Source organism: Rattus rattus, chromosome 3 (assembly GCF_011064425.1).
Source record: "Rattus rattus isolate New Zealand chromosome 3, Rrattus_CSIRO_v1, whole genome shotgun sequence".
In the NCBI taxonomy this organism is placed as follows: Eukaryota; Metazoa; Chordata; class Mammalia; order Rodentia; family Muridae; genus Rattus; species Rattus rattus.
The window spans coordinates 190,724,477-190,750,488 of NC_046156.1; the positions used below are offsets into that span (position 1 = coordinate 190,724,477).

Below are 26,012 nucleotides of genomic sequence, written 5' to 3' on the forward strand. Positions count from 1 at the left end.
CTCCTTTGTGGAATATTAAGTTACCATAGGTGTGTGGGTTCATTCCTGGGTCTTCAATTCTATTCCACCGATCTATCTGCCCGTCTCTGTACCAATACTATATAGTTTTTATGTCTATTGCTCTGTAATACTGCATAAAGTCAGGGATGGTGATTCCCCCAGAAGTTCTTTTATTGTTGAGTATAGTTTTAGCTATCCTGGGTTTTTTGTTATTCCAAATGAATTTGCAAATTGCTCTATCTCTATAAAGAATTGAGTAGGAATTTTGATGGGGATTGCATTGAATCTGTAGATTGCTTTTGGCAAAATGTCAATCTTTACTATATTAATCCTGCCAATCCATGAGCATGGAAGATCTTTCCATCTTCTGAAATCTTCCTCAATTTCTTTCTTCAGGTACTTGAAGTTCTTGTCATACAGATCTTTCACTTCCTTGGTTAAAGTCACACCGAGGTATTTTATAGTATTTGGGACTATTGCGAAGGGTGTGGTTTCCCTAATTTCTTTCTCAGCCTGTTTATCCTTTGAGTAGAGGAAGGCTACTGATTTGTTTGAGTTAATTTTATACCCCAGCACTTTGCTGAAGTTGTTTATCAGGGTAAGTAGTTCTCTGGTGGAACTTTTGGGGTCACTTAAATACACTATCATATCACCTGCAAATAATGATATTTTGACTTCTTCCTTTCCAATTTGTATCCCTCTGACCTCCTTTTGCTGACTGATTGCTCTGGCTAGGACTTCGAGTACTATATTGAATAAGTAGGGAGAGAGTGGGCAGTCTTGTCTAGTCCCTGATTTTAGTGGGATTCCTTCAAGTTTCTCTCCATTTTAGTTTGATGTTAGCTACTGGTTTGCTGTATATTGCTTTTACTATGTTTAGATATGGACCTTGAATTCCTGATCTTTCCAGGATTTTTATCATGAAGGGGTGTTGAATTTTGTCAAATGCTTTCTCAGAATCTAATCAAATGATTATGTGGTTCTTATCTTTGAGTTTGTTTATATAGTGGATTTCATTTATCGATTTTCGTATATTGAACCATCCCTGCATTCCTGGGATGAAGCCTACTTGATCATGATGGGTGATCGTTTTGCTGTGTTCTTGGATTCGGTTTGCAAGAATTTTATTATTTTTGCATCAATATTCATAGGGGAAATTGGTCTGAGGTTCTTTTTCTTTGTTGGGTCTTTGTCTGGTTTCGGTATGAGTCATTGTGGCTTCATAAAAGGAATTTGGTAGAGCTCCATCTGTTTCAATTTTGTGGAATAGTTTGGACACTTATTGGTATGAGGTCTTCTATGATGGTCTGATAGAATTCTGCACTAAATCCATCTGGTCCTGGTTTCTTTTTGGTTGGGAGACTTTTAATGACTGCTTATATTTCTTTAGAAGTTATGGTGTCTTTTAGATGGTTTATTTGTACCTGATTTAAATTTGGTACCTGGTATCTGTCTAGAAAATTGTTCATTTCCTTCAGATTTTCCAGTTTTGTTGAATATAGGCTTTTGTAGTAGGATCTGATGATTTTTTTAATTTCCTCTGATTCTGTTGTTATGTCTCCCTTTTCATTTCTGATTTTATTAATTTGGATAGACCCTCTGTGACCTGGTTCGTCTGGCTAAGGGTTTATCTATCTTGTTGATTTCTCGAAGAACCGGCTCCTCATTTTGTTGATTCTTTGTATAGTTCTTTTCCTTTCTACTTGGTTGATTTCAGCCCTGAGTTTGATTACTTCCTGCCTTCTACTCCTTTTGGGTTTATTTGCTTCTTTTTGTTCTAGAGCTTTTAGGTGTGCTGTCAAGCTGCTGACATATGCTCTCTCCTGTTTCTTTTTTTTTTGGTTCTTTTTTTGGAGCTGGGGACCGAACCCAGGGCCTTGCGCTTCCTAGGCAAGCGCTCTACCTCTGAGCTAAACCCCCAACCCCTCCTGTTTCTTTTTGTAGGCACTGAGAGCTATGAGTTTTCCTCTTCGTACTGCTTTCATTGTGTCCCATAAGCTTGGGTATGTTGTATCTTCATTTTCATTAAATTCTTAGAAGTCTTTAATTTCTTCTTTTTTTTTTTTTTTCTTTTTTTCGGCGCTGGTTACTGAACCCAGGGCCTTGCGCTTGCTAGGAAGCGCTCTACCACTGAGCTAAATCCCCAACCCCAGTCTTTAATTTCTTATTTTATTTCTTCCTTGACCAAGTTGTCATTGCGTAGAGCATTATTCAACTTCCATGTATATGTGGGCTTTCTGTCATTATTGTTGTTATTGAAGACCATTTTCAGTGCATGGTGATCTGAGAGGATGCATGGGATTATTTCTATCTTCCTGTATCTTTTGAGGCCTGTTTTGTGACCGATTATATGGTCAATTTTGGAGAAGGTTTCATGAGGTGCTGAGAAGAAAGTATATCCTTTTTATTTAGGATGGAATGTTCTATAAATATCTGTTAAGTCCTTTTGGTTCATAACTTCTGTTAGTTTCTCTGTGTCTCTGTTTAATTTCTGTTTCCTTGATCTGTCCATTGATGAGAATGGGGTGTTGAAGTCTCCTACTATTATCGTGTGAGGTGCAATGTGTGCTTTGAGCTTTAGTAAGGTTTCTTTTATGTATGTAGGTGCCCTTGCATTTGGAGCATAGATATTTAGGATTGAGTGTTCATCTTGGTGGATTTTTCCTTTGATGAGTATGTAGTGTCCTTCTTCATCTTTTTTAATGACTTTTGGTTGAAAGTCAATTTTATTTGATATTAGAATGGTTACTCCAGCTTCTTTCTTTGGGCCATTTGCTTGAAACGTTGTTTTCCAGCCATTTACTCTGAGGTAGTGTCTGTCTTTGTCTCTGAGGTATGTTTCCTGCATGCAGCAAACTGCTAGGTCCTCATTACGTATCCAGTCTGTTAGGCTGTGCCTTTTTATTGGGGAATTGAGTCCGTTGATGTTGAGAGATATTAAAGAGCAGTAATTGTCGCTTCTTGTTATTTTCATTTTTAGGGGTGGAATTATGTTTGTTTGTCCCTCTTTTGATTTCATTGTAAGGAAATTATATTCTTGCTTTCTGTAAGGTGTCGTTTCTCTCCTTGTGTTGGAGTTCTATTATCCTTTATAGCGCTGGATTTTTAGAAAGATATTGTGTAAATTTGGTTTTGTCACAGAATATCTTGGTTTCTCCATCTATGTTAATTGAGAGTTTTGCCTGATACAGTAACCTGGGCTGGCATTTGTGTTCTCTTAGGGTCTGTATGACATCTGTCCAGGATCTTCTGGCTTTCATAGTCTCTGGTGAGAAGTCTCGTGTAATTCTTACAGGTCTGCCTTTACATGTCACTTGACCTTTTTCCCTTACTGTTTTTAATATTCTTTCTTTGTTTTGTGCATTTGGTATTTTAACTATTATGTGAAGGGAGGAATTTGTCTTCTGATCCTATCTATTTGCAGTTCTGTAGGCTTCTTGTATGTTTATGGGCATCTCTTTCTTCAGGTTAGGGAAGTTTTCTTCTATAATTTTGTGGAACATATTTACTGGCCCTTTAAGTTGGGAGTCTTCACTTTCTTCTATACCTATTATCCTTAGGTCTGATCTTCTCATTGTGTCCTGGATTTCCTGTATGTTTTGGGCTAGGAGCTTTTTGCCTTTTACATTATCTTTGACAGTTGTGTCGATGATTTCTATGGAATCTTCTGCTCCTGAGATTCTCTCTTCTTTCTCTTATATTCTGTTGGTGATGCTTGTATGTACGGGTCCTTGTCTTTTCCTTAGGTTTTTCTATATCCAGGGTTGTCTCCCTTTGTGCTGTCTTTATTGTTTCTATTTCCATTTTCAAATCCTTCACCTGTTTGTTTGTGTTTTCCTGTAATTATTTCAGGGAATTTTGTGTTTCCTCTCTAAGGGCTTTTACTTGTTTACTTGTGTTTTCCTGCATTTCTTTAAGGGAGTTCTTTATGTCTCTGTTAAAATCCTCCATCATTATCAAAAAATATGATTTCAAATCCATATCTTGCTTTTCTGGTGTGTTTGGATATACAGTATTTTCTTTGGTGGGAGAACCAGGCTCTGATGATGCCAAGTACTCTTGGTTTCCGTTGCTTAGGTTCCTGCGCTTGCCTCTAGCCATTGTGTTGTCTCTGGTGTTTGCTTGTCTTGCTGTTTCTGAGAGTGGCTTGACTCTCCTGTAGGCCTCTGTGTCATCACTCCTGTAGAACTGTTTTCCTGTTTTCTTTCAGCCTTTTCTGAGAACAGGTGCTCTGCTCTCAGCTGTGGTGGTGCTCCTGGAGACTGTCTTCCAGCTCTAGGTGCGGACAGGAATCAAAGGGTCCTGCCCCTGATTGCTCATGCAGGTCCTTGCACCCATGGGCACAGTTGGCACTATGCGATTCTCTCTTGGGTCTCGACTGTGGGCAGAGGGTATTCTCCTCTGACTTCTCATTAGTATGCACACTTCTGAGGGTCCAGCTCTCTCCCCCAAACTCCCCCACGGGATTTGGGTGCAGAGAGATGTTTGGTCGGTTCAGTTAGGTCCTGGGAGCAGACCAGAACCACGGGTAAAAGAGACTGTCTATTCCTATATCCCTGTGTCCAGAGGCACTGTGCCGTTTCCCCTTGGAGCAGGGATGTGGGCCGAGGTGTGCAGAGGTGGCAGTCTGTCCTGCAGTCTCAGGATGTCTGCACTCCTGGGTGGTCTGCTCCCTTCCCCACGGGATTTGGGTCATGGTTCATTTATATACCATGCAGGCAAACATATATACATAAAAAGAAAACAAACCTTTTTTAAAAATCCAAATAACACATTCTTTATGCAGTTAAATAGTTCTTGTGACTGTTTGTGTTTCTTAAAAGCAATGCTATTTGTCATGGTGAATTGAGTTTGTGAACTGCAGTGGATAGTCATGTTATGAAAACACATTAATAAATATATCATCTCTGTCCTTAGATACTCAGTCATTTTACTTATATATAAATGAGTATGGCTACTTTTAAAGTACAGCAAATTAAAGATACTTTGAATTTATAATTCCAAATGATCACAACAATGAGAAACGGAATTTGTCATGAATTAACATCTTGCATTCCTTGGTGCTAGGGAGAGAAGCCAGGCTTCCTGTGTGGCCTGTTAAGTAAGCATGTGCTCCAGCCCTGTGCCCAGCTCAGTAGTTTTGTTTTTTAAGAAATTAACAATTGGAAATACTTGATTTAGAATTTGAAGAATGAGTGTCTCATGTGACTTTTTTTTTTTAAACTAGGAATTTGTTCTTTTTCTCCCCTTCTAGCCTTGCACCGAAGTATTATTTATAGATATATTCCACGAATATAATCAAACTCTTACTCCTGTACTTCTAGAAATGATGCAAACTCTTCAAGGTACGTTGTAGTTTGTGATGGTTTCATCATTGTTGTTCAGTTAAAATAGCCTATGTGCCCCATTTCCTGGTGGTACCTGACTGTGAATGTGAGAAAGATGGCAGGCGCTCTTTCCTACAAGGATGGCCTTTGAATATGGTATTTCTTACTGTTGTAAACATAATAGCTCCAGAAGCAAGTGACAGGTGTAGTACTTGGGGAAACTTACTCCAGAGCGTGCTGTGCAACGTAGGTAGAAAAGCTCAAATTATTTGTTAGCCTTCTAGTTATAGCAGTAAAATAGAAAGGGCATAGATTTAAAAGGAGACAACAAAGCAGGCTTTAGATATTCATTGCACTTTATGGACAAAGTCAATTACTAAGTCATTTTGATTTGACTCTTGATGACAAAGCAAGTTTAGATATTTGATCAGTGTACTTTATACACAGTAGTCAGTTGCTAAATTAACAGATGCGACTGTCAGTTTCAGGATACATTGGAGAGCCTGGCTTAATTCATTCTTTACCTCAGTGTCTGGTGTGCTTCCTTGTTTGCTCATTGATTGCCTTGAGCAACTAATTGAATGTGCTGGGAACAGGGAACTGATCAAGTTTATCCCTAAGCTTTACACCTTAATGACAGGAAAGCCATTACTTCATATATAGTGGTTGTGGAGTACTTTTAGATTTAAAAAAAAAAAAAAAGCCTTCAGAGAGAAAAGATCTTCAAGGACAGGAGGAGGGGAAGGTTCCTCAGACAAACCAGGTGAGACTCTTCGCTGGCGTGGACGAGTCTGGGAGAACATCCTGGAGAAGGGCATGTTGGTAGAGCAGTGCAGAGCATGGATGACCAGCCAGTTGGGTTAAGACTTGAGTAGGTGGGGCTGTAAGGAAAACCGAGCCTAGGATCTCTGGGCAGAAAGAGGGTGTTGACCTTTCTTGTTCTTTCTGCCATGGGATAGAATAATCGTGTCCATTAATCGTGGTGGTCTTTAAAGGTCTGTCAGGCCGGGTGCCTGAAGCACTCAGAGAAGGCAAACAGTAGGGTCTCAGTTCCCGTTTCCCTGGGTGAGAAACAGGAGACCAAGCCTTGGTTCCCAGCGTCCTGTGTCCCCAGATGCTGCTGAGAGCAGCCTGAGGATTCCCACTTCTCCTCCATGTCTTGTGTTAGGCAGAAAAGGAGTGGCTAAGCCTAGGACAGGGTGGAATCCGGTTTGGTTCTGAGTGAGGGCCAAGAGTATGGAGAAGGCCTTCTTTGGGAGATTCAGGCGCAGCTCTTCACAAGGAAGGCCTTCCTCTCCTGTGATCCTGGATGAAGGAGAAGGTCCTTGGTTGTCCAAACTGCTTTATTTGATGGCCAATGTAAATGCATACACCTTACTCAGGGTCAATCAGAGGTTAAAGACCTTTTGTGGGAGGAATACCCAGGAAGGGAAGCTCATTGGCTAAACACTCAGGGCCTATCTAGATTCCTCATTATCATAGAGAACTCCAGGTTTTTATGCTACTGAGACCAATTGTCATGGTCATGACACCCAGAGCAGGTAGTTGGGTAAGGATCTGACATTCTCAGTTCTTCTGTCTGGTGGCATTGTCCACTTGCCCCCAAGGTCACTACTTTGTTTATTCTCAGGAGATTTAGTCACAATAGACAGTTAAATTTCTTTCTGGCAATTTCAGATTGCTAAACCTGATAATGCTTATACTACCTAGGCTTTGCTTTTTTGCACAATTCTCAGTCTAGCCTCGACTTAATTTTTTAACTACTATAGCAACAAGCCAGACACCGCTTGAGTGATTTAGAAAGAGGAAACCTCATTTGAGAGAATATGCCCAGCAGACTGACCTGTGGGCAAGCCTGTGGTAAATATTATTGATTGGTGATTGCTGTGGGAGGGTCCAGCTCACTGAGCTTTGCCACTCTTGTGCTGTAAGTAAACAGACTAGAGTGAGCAGCATCCTCCATGGTCCCTGCTTCAGCTCCTGCGTCCAGGCTCCTGCTCTGACTCCCCAGGCTGACTTCCTTTTGGCCATGGTGTTTTATTACAGCAATAGAATCCCTAAGACAACAGGCTATTTAGGTTACCTTCCCCTTGGATGCTATCTGTGGTTAAGTTTTCCAGTGACTTCCTAATTGAGTTTTCCTTCTGGTTCTGGATCAGTTTGCTTATTTTAGATTGTACTAACTCTATCTTATTGGTACATTAGGCTTAACTGTTCATATCTATGAGTAACAAAGTATCTTAAAAACATACTAGGTTTTTTCTTTACATAGGTAAATTGTGTTTTACAACTGTGGTACCCTTTTGTTTGAGATAGCTCAAAACCCATTAAGCATTGAGGCGATGGGTGTATTAACTAGCTTGATTTAATTACTCTATATTGCTTGCATGTGTAATCTCTTTTTATACCTCATAAACTTATGTAAATTATATATTTAAAATACAGGGTAACAACACTGCTTTTAAAAGTTGTTTTGCCCCAAAAGACAAGCACTACATGATCTTACTCATATGAAATAAGAAAATGTTGATCTCAGAAGTTGAGAGGAGAATGATAGCTTCAGAGGCTAGGGAGAAGGCTGCGTGGAGGGGGAGGGGAGAATGTGGTAAGTGGGTAAGTTCTTGTGTGCTATTGTACAATAAGGTAACTACTGAATAATAACATTTATATTTCAGACACTTAGGTTTTGATTGTTATGTTTAACTTGCCATAAATATTATACAGTGTATGAATATATCAAACTTACATGTTTAAGTATAAGTTTAATCAGTTAAAATTAACGTAAAATTTTTAAATTAGAGTTTTTTTGGGTTTTTTACTGATACTTTTTTTCTCTTTCTTTCTTTTCATTCATTCATTTATTCATTTATTCATTTATTTATTTATTTATTTATTTATTTATTTATTTATTTATTTATTTATTTATTTTAGGTCCAACCAATGTAGAAGATATGAATGCACTGTTAATCAAAGATGCTGGTATGTTAGACTTAAGTGATTTAGAAGTGTGTATTTACCTAATAGATAGAGGCTCTGTTTTGTGCTGTGAGAATTGGGATGTAAAAGTAGCTAAAATTAAGAATTGTCAGTTGAGGGGTTGGGGATTTAGCTCAGTGGTAGAGTGCTTGCCTAGCAAGCTCAAGGCCCTGGGTTCGGTCCTCAGCCTGGGGGGGGTGGGGGTAGACAAAAAGAATTGTCAGTTGAAGGAGATAAGCCAATAATGCAGCTAATTCATCCACTGTATGGAATGGTTCATGCTAAAGCTGGTGTTCAAAAGAAGGAAGTTACGGATAGGGAAAGTTTCCTTCTTAAAGAGCTGTGACATCAGAATGCAAGGATGAGTAGGAGTCAGCTGTCCAAGGTGACTGTTGCAGAGGAGGGCTGCAGGAGGACTGACGGTAGCATTCAGGATGACATCAGCTAAGAGGAGCACGTACAGATACCTTGACTAATTGTTTTAACTGCACAGTGACAAGCAGCTATAGTATTGTTGTACAAGATGAACTAGAGAAAAATACAGTGAGGCCATGCCATAAAACATGGCTTCCATTTAGATTTGATACCATTTTTTACAATATTTGAACTTTAACCTGTGTTAGATTGGATTTAGTTTACTGTTTAAAAATACTGAAGTGTGCTTGGGACAAACCGTGAATAAAATAATTAAATCAATATCTCTAAAATGTATTTAGAAACTTATGTATATTTTCCTGAATATATTTCATGCTTCAAAGTACTTTCAGATTTTTATATAAAGGCAATTATCTAAAGTTTAATTTTGTTCTTTTCTCAGTGTATAATGCTGTGGGATTAGCTGCTTTTGAGCTGTTTGACAGTGTTGATTTTGATCAGTGGTTTAAAACCCAACTTCTTCCAGAATTACAAGTTTCTCATAATAGGCAAGTAAAAATTTTGTGTATATTACACATCCATTTTACTTTCTTAATTTTGAAATAAAAAAACCCAACAACTTTATGATTTTGGTATGTTTAACATGGCAAAGAATATGACTTACAAATATTATAACTGAAATATAAGCAAAAGAATTCTCTTTTATGTAACTTTATGTTAAATGTAAACCCTGAAAGAGATGCATGATCTGATATGAAATAGTTTGTAGGTGACAAGAGGCAGAACTTTTTAACACTTAGAATGTTTTTCCATGCTGCCCCCTGGAGGCTGTGGTGTATGAAGTAGCCTCTGACAGTGCTCAGAGGAAACTAGGCGAGCCTGTGAAGGGGATAAAACATACTCCCTGGAGATCTAGTTACCCATAAGTCATGGAGGCCACTTGACTTTATCTCACTGCCTTGTGTAGCACCTCCCTCACACGCTGTGCTTATTTAGTGTTGCTGAGGAAATGAGTTTCAGATCATTTGAAGTTAAAGCCTGCAATATGTAAAATGTGCTCTGAGTATATATTGAAGTGATAATATTTTGAGTATGTTTGGATAAATCAAAATATTAAAATATCAACATCTTTTTAAAAATGAAGATTTTAAATTTATTAAGTGAAATATCTGGCTTGCTTTATGTTCTCTGTTCGTTTGCTGCTCTAGACCAGTGTTTCTTAAAGTTTAACGTACACTTGTTTGACTCACATGTTAAAGAAAAGCCTGGTCTAGTAAGGGCCATATGTAGTGCCTTCACAGACTGTGCTGTTGCTGTCCTTTCAGGCCTGGTCACTGTAAGCCTGAGTTGGCTGGATATGGCTGTCACCTTGGAGTTCCTGAGTTTTGTTTTCTCTACTTAGAGAACTGCACATGGGAATCTCTGCAGGTGTCGGTCTAAAAGCTGATTGTTTACACGATGCGTGTGTTTGTCACTTCTGCTTCTGTGACACTCTAGACAACTCTTCTCCCTTGAAATGGCCATTTCTCCGCTTTACATTTAATTGGTACTCTTCAGAAGGCCCTCAGAGAGCCATATACTGTTTATTATATTTTAATTGTTTTGCTGGGCTGTGTACTTTGAGGCCAAAGAATATTGCATATGTTTTTTAAGTCAGCATTTTTTCTGTTTGCTCCATTGTCTTTTAAGACTGTGACTTTCTAAAATAACTGTATGTGCATCAGCTTGTTCCATTTGTACACAGAAAGAAGCGTCATTTTGTCACTAAAAGTTTATGTCAAGAAGGTATTTTTTAATGGAATTCTAGGACAAAAATTTTTTGAATTTGAATTTGTGATATTTCTTTTTGTCTAAGGAAAGTGTTGGTTAACTTCACTTTAGAAAAAACAGTATCAAAGGAAATAAATTATGTATTTGTTACTGCTAATGCTTTGCAATTCTCATGATGTAAGTCACCATATTTGTTGTAAGTCACGTTCAGTAATTCATACCTCTTTCAAATCCATTTAGCTAGAATCAGCAAGCTTATGCAAATATTACTTAGATAAACCTAAAGACCTTTTCACAGGAAATAATATTTATGAGATTAACAGATGACTGACTATAGACCCATTGAATGTAGGAGGTTATTATTATTTTGGTACAGAGACCTGCTAGCTGTAGGATTTATGATGTTACTCTGTTTGTGGTTACTGGAGAAAGAAGTTTCTGTCTTTCTGTGCTGCACATTGTGTGAAGCCGTGGACGTTCCTCCTGTTGAGACAGGTGCTTTACCACGGAGCTTTGTCCTAGCCCTCGAGTTTGACATGGGATCACCTCTTCACTCATGCCGCCCTTGCACTCACTGCTTCAGCTTTCTAGGTGCTGGGGTTACTGACTGCCACAGCTCAGTGGTGTAGAAGAATCAGAATGACATATGTCTACCTGAGGGCTTTCATTACTTACTTCAAGACTCTATTGTTCCTTCTGCGTTGATGTTTAAAAGTTGATTTTTTTATTTAGATTTAAATGGAAATTATTCTAAGTGAAGTAGACCTCTTAAAGTACTGAACATTTTAATTTACTGATTTTTTTCCTCCTCCACTTAGGTATAAGCCATTACGACGCAGGGTGATTTGGCTCATTGGTCAGTGGATTTCTGTGAAATTCAAGTCTGACTTGAGACCCATGCTGTATGAAGCAATCTGTAACTTGCTTCAAGATCAGGATTTAGTGGTATGTCGGCCTGCTGAATTAACTCTGTAGACCTCAGAAGCTCCTCTAAAATGTTCAGAATTCTTTCTTTTTTGAAAATGGCTCTAGAGAATATGCTAGTTACAATTACAGGTGCAGAAATGTTTAGCATTTAGCAAATGAATTGTTCTTAGCCAGGAAATAAAGGTTTTAGATACTATTTTAAAGACTTGAAAGCAGAATTGAGTCATCTTACTTGATTTGGGAACTGAAAGTGTGCTCCCTGGTGCCCACTTGGCTGATAAAGTCAGGATAAGGTGAAGTTCTTAGGTACACCTAGATAGCATGCTGTGGACAGTGGAAGCATGCTGTGGACTCTGAAGCTTGTGTGGAGCTCAGGTCACTTGGGAGTTTGGGAGCTTTGCTCTACCTGAGGTTAGAGCAGAGCTGTGGAGCTCGAACAGCTTCCTCCCTCCTCCCCGCTCTTCCTTTACACTTTGTCAGGAGCGGACATAGGAGAAGCTAATAACCAGCAGCTGATCTTCCTGAGAATTCCATTTTAGGAATGATTCCTGCTATTAATATGCTTTTCCTGTTATTATTAACTATATAACAATCATTAGTTATTAGCCCACCCTTTTGAGCGATCTTTGCAGACCTGTGAAGATGTACTATTTTGTTGTGATGCTATATGGACAAATAATTAATAATTCTATAGAATTCCTGATTTGATTCAAATAATTTTAGGATGAAAGTTGTAAAGATAGTCTTACTTGCTAGAAAGATGTAATAAAGTTAGAATCAAGAGTAGAATGTGCCCACTCCTCAGAATAGTAAGTGAAGTCTGCATAATAAGGGATACAATGAGCTTTCATACTTACACTAAAAAGAGAAATAGACTTGGGACAAATTTGTGTTCAAGGAAAAAATTCAGGTCCAAGGATAAGATCACAGGTGTACATTAGGATAATGCAAGGCCATGAAAAGAACTGTTGTTTTAAACTTATAGCGAGCATATTATAATGAAATTGCTTTAAACTTAATATCAACATCCTACTGTAACTCCCATTTTATGTAATATTTTATCTCTGAGGTAATTTTCTAAATAACTTTGTGTCTAAGGAGTTATAAAAAGACCAGCAAAAAGAAATAAAGTTGTTGGTTGTTGATTGAATGGTTTGGCTTGAGGAGCTTTGTCCTGTCCATCTGTCTGTCTGTCCATCTGTCTATCTGTCAGTCCAAATGTGTATGTCCGCTTGTCTATATGTTTGAGTGTAGGGTATATGTGTAAGTGTGTAAGCATGCATGAATACTTGTGGAGTTGATGTGACAGTTGGGCCCGGCCAGAGTATGGGTGTATGGATGATTGAATGTATATGTGACTGTGCATATTTGCCTGTACAAAGCATTTTAATTTTTTTCCTTTCCCTCCTCTGGTTCACAAAGAGTTAACCAGCTAAACCAGAGAGGCTTCTGATTGATACAGAGAAATAAGCCCTAGCAATAAATCCTTTTACTTAATTCCGTATTGCTAAACAGCATGTGTCATTCACTAGATATTGGTGCTTATTAAAGTACAAGTAACAAAGTTAATAAAGAGTTAAGCTTTAGCACTTAATGAAGCACAGAACAGTAAGAAAGAGTAAGTTTCCTTAGTGCTGTTTAAGCATAAAGAGTTAAATAAAGCACAGAGAGTTGTAATGTTTAATAAAGCACAGACTTAAAGAGAAAAGAAGCCAGTGTTTTTTAACCATAGAATAAGCATAGAACCTTTTAGAATGTTTTAGGTGTTATCAAGCAAGCATTTAATATAGTTAGAGAGCTAGAAGGCCAGAGACCATCAGTCTTTAAAGATGCGTCTGACGCGGTGCCCCACTTCAGCCCATCACAGGCTGCGCAGGCCCCCGGCCACCCTTCACTCACCATCTTCTTTGTTTTCTTGCGTCTTTATTTTCTCATTTCCCTGGTGTCTCTGCATGCTACTTTCTTTCAGTCCCATGCTTTTCACTTACCTAGTGGCAAATTAGTTTTCTTCCTGGAAATATCTGTTGTCCCAAAGGGTTCTTATGCAACTGTAGAAAAATTAGAAAGGTCTGAGATAACGATATTTGTTCTTTTTGTAACTTGTTACACACTAAGGGTAACATCCTTTCTCATGGCATATGCCTTATAACTTAATATTAACAAAAACAGGAAAGAAAATGGTTTGGAATAAATTTGCTGTCATTAAGTATTAATGATGTTCAGTAATGATTAAAAACTCATACTGTACTTTGATTTTTTTTTTTTTTTTAGGTCCGAATTGAAACAGCAACAACTCTGAAGTTAAATATCCTTCATTTTTTTTTCTACTTGCAAGTTTTTCTTAAAAATTTTAATTTGTTTTATTTATTTTATGTTACGGGTGTTTTGCCTACAAGTTTGTGCCACATATGTGCTTGATTATTTGAGAGGGCAAGAAGAGAGAGAGCATCAGATCTCTGGAAATGGAGTCATTTATGTATGGCTGTGAACCGCCCCACAGATGCAGGGAAGCAAAGCCAAACTTGGAAGAACAGCACTGCTCTTAACCACCAACCCATCTCTCTAACCCTGCTGTAGCTAATACAAAATAATAATAAAACCTACAAAAACTTTTTAAAGGACTTAATTGTAAAGAAGCTAAATTTTTTTCCTGTTGTTTTGAATTAGAGTGTCAGGTAGCCCAGCCTGACCTGGGACGCTACACACCTGAGACTGGCCTTGGACTTCTGGTCCTCCTGCCTCTGTCTCCTAGTGTTTGGTTCATAGGTCTGCACTACCACACTGAGCCTTAAGCTTAAAATTCTAAAATTGGTTATGTTGTGAAATTAATTTTTAGGATAGTTAAAATGTGTTTTTCTAAAAACATTTATTTCAATTATTTATATATATATATTTTTTTTTTTTTTTCTTTTTTTTCGGAGCTGGGGACCGAACCCAGGGCCTTGCGCTTCCTAGGCAAGCGCTCTACCACTGAGCTAAATCCCCAACCCTAGAGACATATTTTTATCTTGATAAATTTCATGCATTTTCAATATTCCTTAACTGCTTTTTACCTGTTGATGATTTTGAATTTAGGACAGATCAATTTTTACCGGTAAGAATACTGGTTTCCAGATTTTGTAACAATTTCTACTTGTGTCTTTGGAGTACAAAATTGGTTTATAACTGTAATTTATATGTATTTTTAACTCTAAAATATGCATTTTTCATTTTTTTTATACGTATGTGTGTGAGAATGCTTCTGGAATGTTTGTGGAAGTCAGAGGAGAACTGGAGGTTTTTGGGTCTCTTATACTAGAATAATAATAGGCATCTATCTACAGAATTTTGTGTTTACATACTGCATCTAATAAAGACTGCATGAGTTCAATGACCTGTTGAGTGCAACAGCGAAGGTTCTTACTGTTTTAATTCAAAGCCTTTTCATATTATCTGCAACAGGTTTTTATGGAAGTGTGGTTATAGGGCACAGTTAATAGCTAAGTTGACAAAAACACAATTGTGACTAGTCCTTTAAACATTGCAGCCTGTGGATAATTGAGATTCTAATGTGTATACATTTAGCAGTAATAGAGAAAAAATGGTGTATTATATGCTGACAGCTGTTTTTAAGCATTGCTTAGGTTTTGTATTTTGTCTCATTGCTCTGACCTGATTTGTGTTTATATACATAAAGGCTACATTTTGTGACCTCTGTTCTTCTTGCAGTATCTGGAAACCATGTTCACACTGCTTTTTCAGTTGCTGCAGCAAGTTACAGAATGTGATACAAAGATGCATGTTTTGCATGTCCTTTCCTGTGTAATTGAAAGAGTCAATGTACAGGTAATGTTGTAAAACATAAAAATAAGTGTCAGATAAGATTATGAATATTTAATATCTTTGCTTTATATTGTAAAAAAGATAAAGTATTCTTAAAAAGCTTTCAACATATATGTTCTCATTTCATTTATGTGCTTTTCAGACTTGACATTTATATTTGAATTTATTAAGAGTGACTAAGAGACGCTAGTTATGTTGGTGCATGCTTGTAAACCTAGGAACTGGGAAGCTGAGGCAGGAGGATGATTGAGAGTGCAAGTGATAGTCAGACCTCATCTCCAAATACCAGAAGTGAAAGACAAGAATATTTAAATATTAAGTACTACAATTATATCTGTGGTGTGGCGGTATTTAGAAAGTAATGTAGCATCTAGTTTATGCTCAGTAATCTTGAAGTTCACAGTGTTCAGTGTCTAAGCAAGATGCATCATAGCAAATGTAAGTTTCTTAGGATTTGTTATTTTTTACTTCATACTTTTTAAACGTATGTCTATAGTCTCCTTTGAAGGTTGATTTGTGTGTGTGTATGTGTTGCATGTGCATCCAGGTAGGTGAGAAGACAGCTGGGGAGTCGGTCTCTTCTTACGCCTTGTCTAGAGAGGGGCAGGGTTTCTGTGTGTGCCTCTGGTCTGCCCTCGTGAGCTGCGAGTGATTCTCCGAGCTGCGAGCGATTCTCCTGTCAGCCTCCCAGTTTGCTAGACAGATCGCAGGTGTTCAGCGTGACGTCCAGTTTCTTTCATGGATTCTTGAACTCAGTTTCAGTTCAGGCTTATTTGTCTCAAGTGCTTTTATCAACTGAGACATATATTTGGCCCTAATTTCTTTTTAAACATATATTTATTTTATGTACGTGAGTACACTGTTGCTATCCTCAGACACATCAGAAGAGGGCATCGGATCCCATTACAGATGGTTGTGAGCCACCGTGTGGTTGTTGGGAATTGAACTCAGGACCTTTGAGAGCAGTCAGTGCCCTCAACTGCTGAGCCATCTCTCCAGTCTCCCTTTATTTTTACTTAAAACCATACCAAACATTACATATGAAGTGCATGCACACACACACACACACACACACACACACACACACACACACACACACACACAAACACAGCATTTTTGCTGACATTATATGTATGCTTACGTATAAAAGTGATTTGTAAAGTTCTTAAAAATTAAATTATTTAGCTTTCTCTGTCCCCCTACCCTGATCTCCATGAAGAATGAGTAATCCATGAAACAATGGTGTAATTATCTTCTGGCCTTTTATATCCTGGTTCACTACTTTATATATGTTTTGAAAGCAGAGAACTGTTTCTAGGAAGGACAGTGTTTGGAGCTCACAGACTGTCTCCTCTTAGACCCACGTTTTCACGGACTGGGACATGTTGCAGTTGCTCCTCAGTGCCGGCTGTTGATGAGATTAGCTACTAACATTGAGCAGTGGTCTCTTGTGCTAAGTGCGCTGCATGTATTCTCATTTAATGCCTGCAGACGTCTTTGAGACTTGAAATAAGTAACTGGTCAAAAGTTTATACTTTGTTGTATATTTATGAGGCAGAGACTAATGTAGCCTGGGCTGGCCTCAGACTTGCAGTGTAAAGAAGCTTATGTTTGAATACCTGACCTTCTGCTTCTTCCTCCTAGTTGTTGGGATAACAGTGTGTGCCCCTGTGCTTAGGTAAACATTCATAAGCTTGGATGGGGATGCTGGTTTTCCAATTAAACACTGTGTCCTTGTTATGCCAGGCGTGAGTCACTTCATATTGAGCAGGTCTTCGCACTGCTTTCTTAATGTAATATTTCTTAGCACTTTGGATTTTTGTTACAAGAATTGTATTATTTCATTTGATGATTGTCTTTGAATATTTAGTTTGCTCATTTAAATGATTAACTGAAGGTGTTTTTTTAAAACTGGTAAGTCTCTGACCTTGCTATTCATGTTGAATAAGGTCTTTAAACTTATATCATGTATAAAATGGGAATTATAATTTTGAACTCAGCAAGTTTATACGATTTCATGATAAGAAATTACTCCAAATCTAATATTCTTTAGAGTATTATACATTTTGAATAACTTATTTGTTAAAAAAGTTTGTTATAAATATAAGATTTGTCCATTTACTTGTATGAATCTGGCTAGTAAAAATTTTTAAAAATTTTTTTCCTGTGCAAAGTATTTTTCATGTGTCTCCTTGAAATGCTGTTGCATTTTTATTTCACAGAGAGCTCCAATTATCTGTTAAAAAAATACCAAGTTAAGAAACAGTTAAAAATATCAATTCTTTCATTCTTTAACTTTTGTTCCCTTTACATAAGTTTATTACCATGTCCTTGTCTATTTACCCTTCAAACTGTCACTAACTGAATTTGATTTTGTCTGACTATGATAGTTTAGTGTAGTCATTATCTTTGTACCATAGGGTACAATTACTTGAGTATTAATTCTTATTTATGTATTTGTTTTTATTTGTATGTATGTTTTGCATGCCTGTCTGTTCATCATGTACATGCCTGATACCTGAGGAGAACAGAAAAGTTGTTGGGTCCCCTGAGACTAGAGTTCCAGATGGTGCGAGCCATCGTGTAACTGCTGGGAATCCAACTCAGGTCCTCTGGAGGAGCGTTCTCCGCTGTTCTCAGCCGCTGCGGCATCTCTCTAGCCTCCTAGAAAATACCTTAGAAGAGCACAGTTAAATGATTCCATTCCTGAGGATCTACAAGTCTCTAGTTGAAATAAACATGCCATCAAGTTTTAGGACAGGCAGTCTTTAAGATTCTACATTTCTTAAGAGAGAAAAAAATTGAAGAGCGTCTGTGAAATGTGTGCAACATTTTATCTGAAAGATGAAATATCACTTAGAATTTATAATATTTTTTAAGCCTCCTAAGGAAAGGACCCTTGTTAAAGCATTTGTTACACTACTGCATATTTTATGCCCATGGTTTCAAAATATGTTTAGATTGAAGTGAAGATCTCCTTTTATTCGAGACTGATAGTCAGACTCCTCTCCTTCTATCCCCCAGATGTTCCAAAAGAAATTACTGAGGAGGATCCTTAAGTGTGTACTGTTGAGTATTCATGCGACATTGTATATCAACATGAATAATCATGAACTTAAACTTCACACCAGTTGATTAATTAGTAAATGCCCGTTGTCCTTTCTTAGCCTCTGTCAGTCGCCATTTTACTGTCACTAACTTGACTATTCTGTTTTTTTGGAAGTGGAATCATTCATTGTTTGTCTTTCTGTGATTGATTTCATTTACCAAGCCTTTAAGGTTTGTCTAGATTGCTGAATATTCCAGATTTCTTCTTTTACATTTAAATACTGAGTAATATGCTTATTCATTCTTGCGTATCCTGTGCAGGAAACCAAGGCCTGTGGATGTGGATGTCAGTTAGTTGTATAAAATGGCTTCACATTCTCCCATGTCCTTTAAGTTACATTGAGATGATATAAACAGTTGCCACACTACACTGTCACTGTTAGTGATTTAGTAACTAGAGTGAATCCCTCATACATGCAGATATTTTCTGTCCAAGGTTGGTTGGACCCAAGGATTCATAGTACAATATCTTTAATTTAATATATTAGTATTAGGTAGTTTATTGCCTGACATTTCACAGTGTTTGCCAGGTTTCTCATGGTATATTTTCTTTCTTACTAAGTGGTCCTGTTGTTTCCCTTTTTGTCTGTCTTGTAGATACGGCCGTATGTAGGGTGTTTGGTGCAGTATTTGCCTCTTCTCTGGAAGCAGAGTGAGGAACACAACATGTTACGATGCGCTATTCTGACAACACTTATCCATCTTGTTCAGGTAAGTGAGTTCTCCAGTTTCTTAGGTTATTTGTTTGTTTTTATTTTTTAACTCATTGTTTTCATGTGATTTAATACTCAAGAAAATCTTCATGCTACTTTTAGGCTTTTAAAATATATAATCTAGGGGTTGGGGATTTAGCTCAGTGGTAGAGCGCTTGCCTAGGAAGCGCAAGGCCCTGGGTTCGGTCCACAGCTCCGAAAAAAAGAACCAAAAAAAAAAAAATATATGTAATCTATACTCTTTCAAAAACAAATGTGATCTACGTAGTGTATTTCTGAGGGTATTAGAAAATATTCTCTACTTAAAAGGGTATTTCTTTTGTTTGTCTAGTGTTTTTCAGTGGTGTTAGCCCTGCAACATGTGTGCCCACATGGAGCCGGTCTGGTATCTAGAGAGTTTCAATATGAAGTCGCTTTGCAGTTTATGGTTTTCCTGGCTTTAAAATAAAAACTTTCCTTTTCATAAGCCAAGAAGTCACGAAATCTTGAAGAAAGGAATGATTGTGACTTTAGATGTTTCTAATTTTTTTTAAATTTATTTTATGTATGAGTGCTCTATCTGCATGTACACCCACATGTCAGAAGAGGCCATCAGATCCCTTTATTAAATGATAGTGAGCCACCACGTGGTTGCTGGGAATTGAACTCAGGACCTCTGGAAGAACAGCCAGTGCTCTTAACCGCTGAGCCATCTCTCAAGCCCCAGTGTTTTTAATATTTAAAGTGATCTGATGTGTAGTAGGTAGAAAGGAACCTGAAAGTTCATGGAGAGAGATCTAGACTGTAGAATGTAGCTCTTTTTTTTTCTAAAGATTTATTCATTTATTATATATAAGTACACTGTAGCTGTCTTCAGATACACCAGAAGAGGGCATTGGATCTCTTTACAGATGGTTGTGAGCCACCATGTGGTTTCTGGGAATTGAACTCAGGACCTCTGGAAGAGCAGTCAGTGCTCTTAACCGCTGAGCCATCTCTCCAGCCCTAGAATGTAGCTCTTACTTAAACTATTAAATGTAAATTCTAGACATCTAGAATATCCACTGAGATATTCTTCTGCATTAAGAATTACAGCAATTCGCAATCTAAAGGTTCATAATATTAGTTTAAAAAACCCAAGATAACCTTTATGTTTGGGCTGAACCTATTCTTTCCATAAATGCTTATGGGTGAGTTTTATCATTATAAATTCTCAAAAGACTGTTAAATAGATGATTAATGATACAAACTGTAATGCAATTTTGTACCTTTAAAATTTTTGTAAGATTCATATGACAGAAAGTTTACCGTCTAAACCAATTTAGGCACACAATTCAGTGATATAAATGCTTTCATAATATACTGTCACTGTACTCCACCTCCATACATTCTTTTATCTGCTAAAATTAGACTATACTATTAAACAAAAATATTCCTCCCAAAACTATCTTCTAAAACACTTAAAAAGATGTATTTTTAAAATTACCGTATGTCTGTGAGAATGTGTTTTTGTGTGTCTTTGTGTGTGTTTGAGTGTGAGTGTGTATATGAGAGTGTGTGAGTGTGAGTCAGTGTGACTGTGTGTGTGTCTTTGTGTGTGTGAAAGATAGTGTGTGTGAGAGTATGTATGAGTGTATGTGTGAGAAAGTGTGTGTGTCTGAGTGTGAGTGTGAGTGTGTAAGAGAGAGTGTGTGAGTATGAGTGTGTGTGTGCATGTGTATGTGTGTGAGAGTGTGTGAGTATGAGTGTGTGTGTGCGTGTGAATGTGTGTTGTTACAGAAGCTATCCATGGATGTTGGAGCTCCTGCAGCTACAGTGACTGGCAGTCAAGGACCATGTGGTGTGTCTGCTGGTAGCCTAGCTGAGCTCTTAGAAGGAAGTACTCTTAAACTGCTGAGCCAGCTCTGTAGTCCTCTCTAAAGCACTTTCGTAAAACAAGTATCTTCCTGCTTATCTTCTAATACTTAGGATGTTCCTGTAAAGACTTTTTTTTTTTTTTTTTGGGGTAGAGAACAGTAATGACCTCAGGAAAGGGTAGCAATGAGTCTGTTAATATTGTAGGTAACAGAAGTAGAACTTTAGAATCTTTGTACTGTAGCTTTGTAAGTGTGTTTTTAGCTTAGTTGAAAACCTTTGTGAGGGAAATAGGAGTAAAATTCCCCAGCTTTTGTGTCTTTTTAAATGTTTTTTTTTTTTTTAAGATTTGTTTATTTATTTTATGAGTACACTGTAGCTCTCTTCAGACACACCAGAAGAGGGCATCGGATCCCATTACAGATGGTTGTGAGCCACCATGTGGGTGCTGGGAATTGAACTCAGGACCTCTGGAAGAGCAGTCAGTACTCTTAACCACTGAGCCATCTCTCCAGCCTGCTTTTGTCTCTCTTAGCATGTCAATCACTGCAATTTTTGTAATCTAATCAGTGAATGTTTGGTTGTTTTTCTTCTTCATGGCATTTGACTTACCGATATTGACCAATAATGCCAAGTTCCAACCAAATATTAATGTGTCCTTTTTGCAAATAAGCATATAACATATAATACAGAAATTGAGATTATAGCTTAAAATATACTTTGGGGTCATTTGAGAATATTAAGGTTTATTATTAAATTACCTCTCAGATGACATTACTATCTTTCAGCTATTAACATGCAAGATGGACATTAGTGTAAATTGTGTATTTTTGCATTTGTATTTTATAAACCTGGAAATCTAGTGTCTAGTGTCTTCGCCTGTGGTGGTTGATACCTATAAAAATAAGCATTCTAGTGTCCAGTACTTGGCTTCAGTAGAAGTGAACATTTATTCATAAGGTGGATGGTTAGTACTAGATGGGGAAGAGGTGAGGAGGACTAGCGTTTGTGCAGTGACAGTCTGGAAGTACGTAACAGCTGTTAGAATCATCATAGTGTGGGGCATGAGGGAGGATGTCCGCTTTACTAAAAGTCATGTGGGATACCAGGGAAGATTCTGTCCTGACAGAATGATGTTCACATTGTGTGTTAAATATTGTGGGATAGCAGTTCTTAATGACATGGTATCGTAGGGATGAGAATGATGAAGATATTCGAGACAAGTGTACCTTCATGTATGAAGCTCCAGCATTAGTTAAACTTGTCATCATGGCAGAATACCTGACGTAAACAGCTTAAGGGCGGAAGGATTTAGTTTTGGTTACGCTTTCAGAGATTCAGTGCATGTTCCTGGGTCTCCTGATTTGGATCTGGGGAGACAGAGCATATGGAAGCAGGAGTGTGACAGCTTAGCACTGAGTGGACAGGAAACAGAGTGAGAGCCTGAGAGGGGCCAAGGACAAGATACAGTTCCTAAGGACATGCCTGACTTGACCTGTTTCTGCCAGTTTTCCTGTACTCCTAAGCTTTTCACAGTCCTCCAAAGTAGTGCCAGCAGCTGGGAGCAAGCCTTTAATGGCTTTTCTGTCATTGGCACGTTATATTAAGCAGTAACCATAATGTGCCATAATGTGGTGATTTATTTCCTTTAAATATTAATTTTAGACACAGTCAGTTATCATTTATTCTTAATGAAGAGTGACAGCGCTCTCTTCTGCTCTGTTCTCTTTGGTAGAAGAGTCAGTCTACTTTCAGCTTTTCAAGCAGTGACTTTTAGATGTCTTCATCTTCCTAGCTCTATGTAACATGCAAATGTTGTTTATTTCTGCATCTGCTCGTGTGTGTGTGTGTGTGTGTGTGTGTGTGTGTGTGTGTGTTTGTGTGAGTACACACAACATGCATGTAGAGATAAGAGGATAACTTAGATTCAGTTCTCTTGTATGGTACCTGTGGCTCCCAGGGATTGAACATGGTCTTCAGGTTTGATGTCAAAAAGCTGTACTCAATGAACCATCTTGTTGACCCCGTTTTCTATTTAATTTGAGCTTCCATTTCTAGTGTTGCTAAGTCAGTTACTACTTAACTTCTCACTTCCCAAATTTGATTATTTTTTTATTTAAATTTTTTAATCTTTCTTTTTTTACACTCCAGATTTTATTCCCGTTCAGTCCACCCTCTGACTGTTCCCCATCCCATACCTCCTCCCCACCCCGTCTCCACAAGGGTATCCCCAATCCCCAAACCCCCACCCCACTAGAACTCAACTCCCTGGGGCCTGCAGTCTCCTGAGGGTTAGGTGCATCTTCTCTGACTGAAACCAGACCAGGCAGACCTCTGCTGTTTGTGTTGGGGGCCTCATATCAGCTGGTGTGTGCTGTCTGGTGTCTGAGAGATCTTGGGGGGAAGGGGTCCAGGTTAATTGAGACAGCTGATCCTCCTACAGGGTGGCCCTCCTCCTCAGCTTCCTCCAGCTTTTCCCTAATTCAACCAGAGGGGTCAGCAGCTTTTGTCCATTGGTTGGGTGCACATATCTGCATCTGACTCTCTCAGCTGCTTGTTGCGTCTTTCAGAGGGCAGTCATGATAGGTCCCTTTTTGTGAGCACTCCATAGCCTCAGTAATAGTGTCAGGCCTTGGGGCCTCCCCTTGAGCTGGATCCCACTTTGGGTCAGTCCCTGAACCTCCATTTCCTCAGACTCTTCTTCATTTCCATCCCTGCAGTTCTTTCAGACAGGAACAATTATGGGTCAGAGTTTTGACTGTAGGAGACTTACCCCATCCCGCACTTGATGCCCTGTCTTTCTGCTGGAGGTGGGCTCTACAAGTTCCCTCTCCACTGTAGAGCCTTTCATCTAGGGTCTCTCCCTTTGAGTCCTGAGCGTCTCTCACCTCCCAGGTCTCTGGTACATTCTAGACGAACCCCCTCCTACCCCCCCCAGGTAACCTTTTTTTCCTTTCTTTTCTGCTGGCCCTTAGGGCTTCAGTCTTTTCCCCCACCCAATACCAGATCATGTTCCCCTCTTCCTGTCCCCGTATCCTTTCCCACCCAAGTTCCTCCCTCCCTTCCCCCTGTGGTTGCTTTCTTCTCCCTCTCAAGTGGGACTGAGGCGCCTCACTTGGGCCCTTCAGCTTGTTGACCTTTTTGAGTTTTGTGGACTGCATCTTGGGTTAAATTTGATTACTTTTATCTCTTCTTCTTTTTTTTTTTTTTTTGGTTCTTTTTTTCGGAGCTGAGGACCGAACCCAGGGCCTTGTGCTTCCTAGGCAAGCGCTCTACCACTGAGCTAAATCCCCAACCCCACTTTTATCTCTTCTAATATTCTGTTTTGTGTTTATGGTCATAGGTCTTTTAAAAAAGTTCATTGGTTTCATTGGTTTTTAGGAGATAAATAGTAAACATATTTGTCCAGTCTGTGGTTTGGTCAGCTTTATAAAGATGTCATCATAGTGTTTCTAATATTGAATAGTTAATGTAGTTGGATAGTGAATTTCAGAATTCATATATGTGAGATGGATCAATAAGGCTAAAGAGAGTAATGTTCAATTCAAAGGATCATTTTTCTTAAAAACAAAACAAAAAAAAAATAATTAAAATAGTTAGCCAGAGTGGGACTGGGAACACTGGTGTGGAATGAGAGTGATACCAGGTCAAGGTTAGGAGCATCTGTTAGCAATGAAAATGGTGATCAGGGCAGGAATTAAGTAAACAGCAGGAAGAGAAACAATTTGAAAAACATTAGAAAGATAGAATTGTGACTCACTTGAGAAATGTATGAAAAGGTTGGTTGACACTAGTGGTTAGGGTGTCTTTTAGACCATGGTACCCTGAGTCATTTGAGTGTCTAAACTTCAAAAACAGGCTTGGAGAAATAGGTTTGTCCATAGTATGCCCAGTCTGCACAAGAACAGTGGCTGCCCATCCATAGGCTGCACTCATTCGTACTCATTCTCTTCCTCTCTCTGACCTCTCCATCCAGGGCCTCATGTAGTCTAGGTTGACCCAGAACTTACCTAGACAGCTATACATTTTGAAGTCCTGACCTTCCTGTCTTGGCCTCTCAAGTGCTGTAATTATAGATACATACCGCCATACCTTGGTCAGTCTTCTTAAATTGGAAAAAACAAAAGCTATCACAGGAAATTTGCAAAGATAGTTATATCCCGTTCCATCATCTATAATTATTTTAGAATGTGATTTTCCTCTCTTGTGATAGGTTACTTAGTCACTGATAAGTTGTTTTTTTAATGAACTTTTTTAGTAACATAGTAACTATCAGGCCAGCCAGGGCTCTGCAGTAAGACTGGGTCTCCTGAAATGAAGACAAACAAAAAAGGGGAGACAGACAGACAGACAGACAGACAGAGGTAGAGACAGAGAGAGTCAAGAGTGTGTGTGTGTGTGTGTGTGTGTGTCTGTGTCTGTGTGTATTTGGTTTATGTTATTTAAATTTACTCTAAAACTGTATTGGTATTTGAAAGATTTCCCAAGAATGGTATTTGATATTTCCTTTCTAGATTTATTATTGCTTAGAGATTGATTTTTTTCCCACTCAAAATCCTTCTTGTTTGCTTTAAAGTATTTCCACCGTGAAATACTAAACCACTGGGTTTTAAGAGAACAACAGACGAACTAGAATTTTAGATTAAACTTTTTTTCTTCTGTGTTCTAGACACATTAAATATATAACAAAAAAAAATTCTCCATGAGAGATAATGTAGAAAACATACAAAATAAGTCTTTTTTGCCTTTCTCCTCAGTTTTCTTTTTCTCATGTGTAACTAATTCTGATGGATCTGTAGAGTTTTCTCTTGGAGACATTTTTATGTATTACGGATATCTTTAAAAGTTCTTTGCTGTGGAATTGTTATATATATTTCTGTTTCTCTAAGTCCAATATGTAATAGCTTTTGAACTTTTTCTGCATCTCTAACTACACAGTTGTTCATGCCCACCTAGTATGTTAACTCTGGATCTACTGTGATAGCAGTGAGCAATTTAGGCTGGGCTAATTTCATGCTTGTTATTTAGCTGCGTGTGTTTATACAGTGAAAATATATATCAGTGTTACTACCTTTTCTGTAGTCATGGCACGGGGGAAACAAACACTTCCTACATTTGGTGAGCATCACTAATCTAAAATTCAAAATGCTGCACACCAGTA

General features: G+C 38.2%; 1 protein-coding gene across 2 annotated transcripts in view; it reads left to right on the forward strand.

Moving 5' to 3' along the window:
- Nucleotides 1-26,012, forward strand: part of Ipo11 (importin 11) — a 167,395-nt gene that overhangs the window by 47,547 nt on the left and 93,836 nt on the right. For both annotated transcript variants that reach the window (XM_032898933.1, XM_032898934.1), the window contains exons 13-20: nucleotides 5,255-5,345; nucleotides 8,259-8,306; nucleotides 9,121-9,226; nucleotides 11,267-11,393; nucleotides 13,647-13,680; nucleotides 14,429-14,469; nucleotides 15,084-15,200; nucleotides 18,903-19,016. In XM_032898933.1, coding sequence (XP_032754824.1) covers nucleotides 5,255-5,345; nucleotides 8,259-8,306; nucleotides 9,121-9,226; nucleotides 11,267-11,393; nucleotides 13,647-13,680; nucleotides 14,429-14,469; nucleotides 15,084-15,200; nucleotides 18,903-19,016 — 678 coding nt within the window. The remainder of the gene's footprint in view (nucleotides 1-5,254; nucleotides 5,346-8,258; nucleotides 8,307-9,120; nucleotides 9,227-11,266; nucleotides 11,394-13,646; nucleotides 13,681-14,428; nucleotides 14,470-15,083; nucleotides 15,201-18,902; nucleotides 19,017-26,012) is intronic.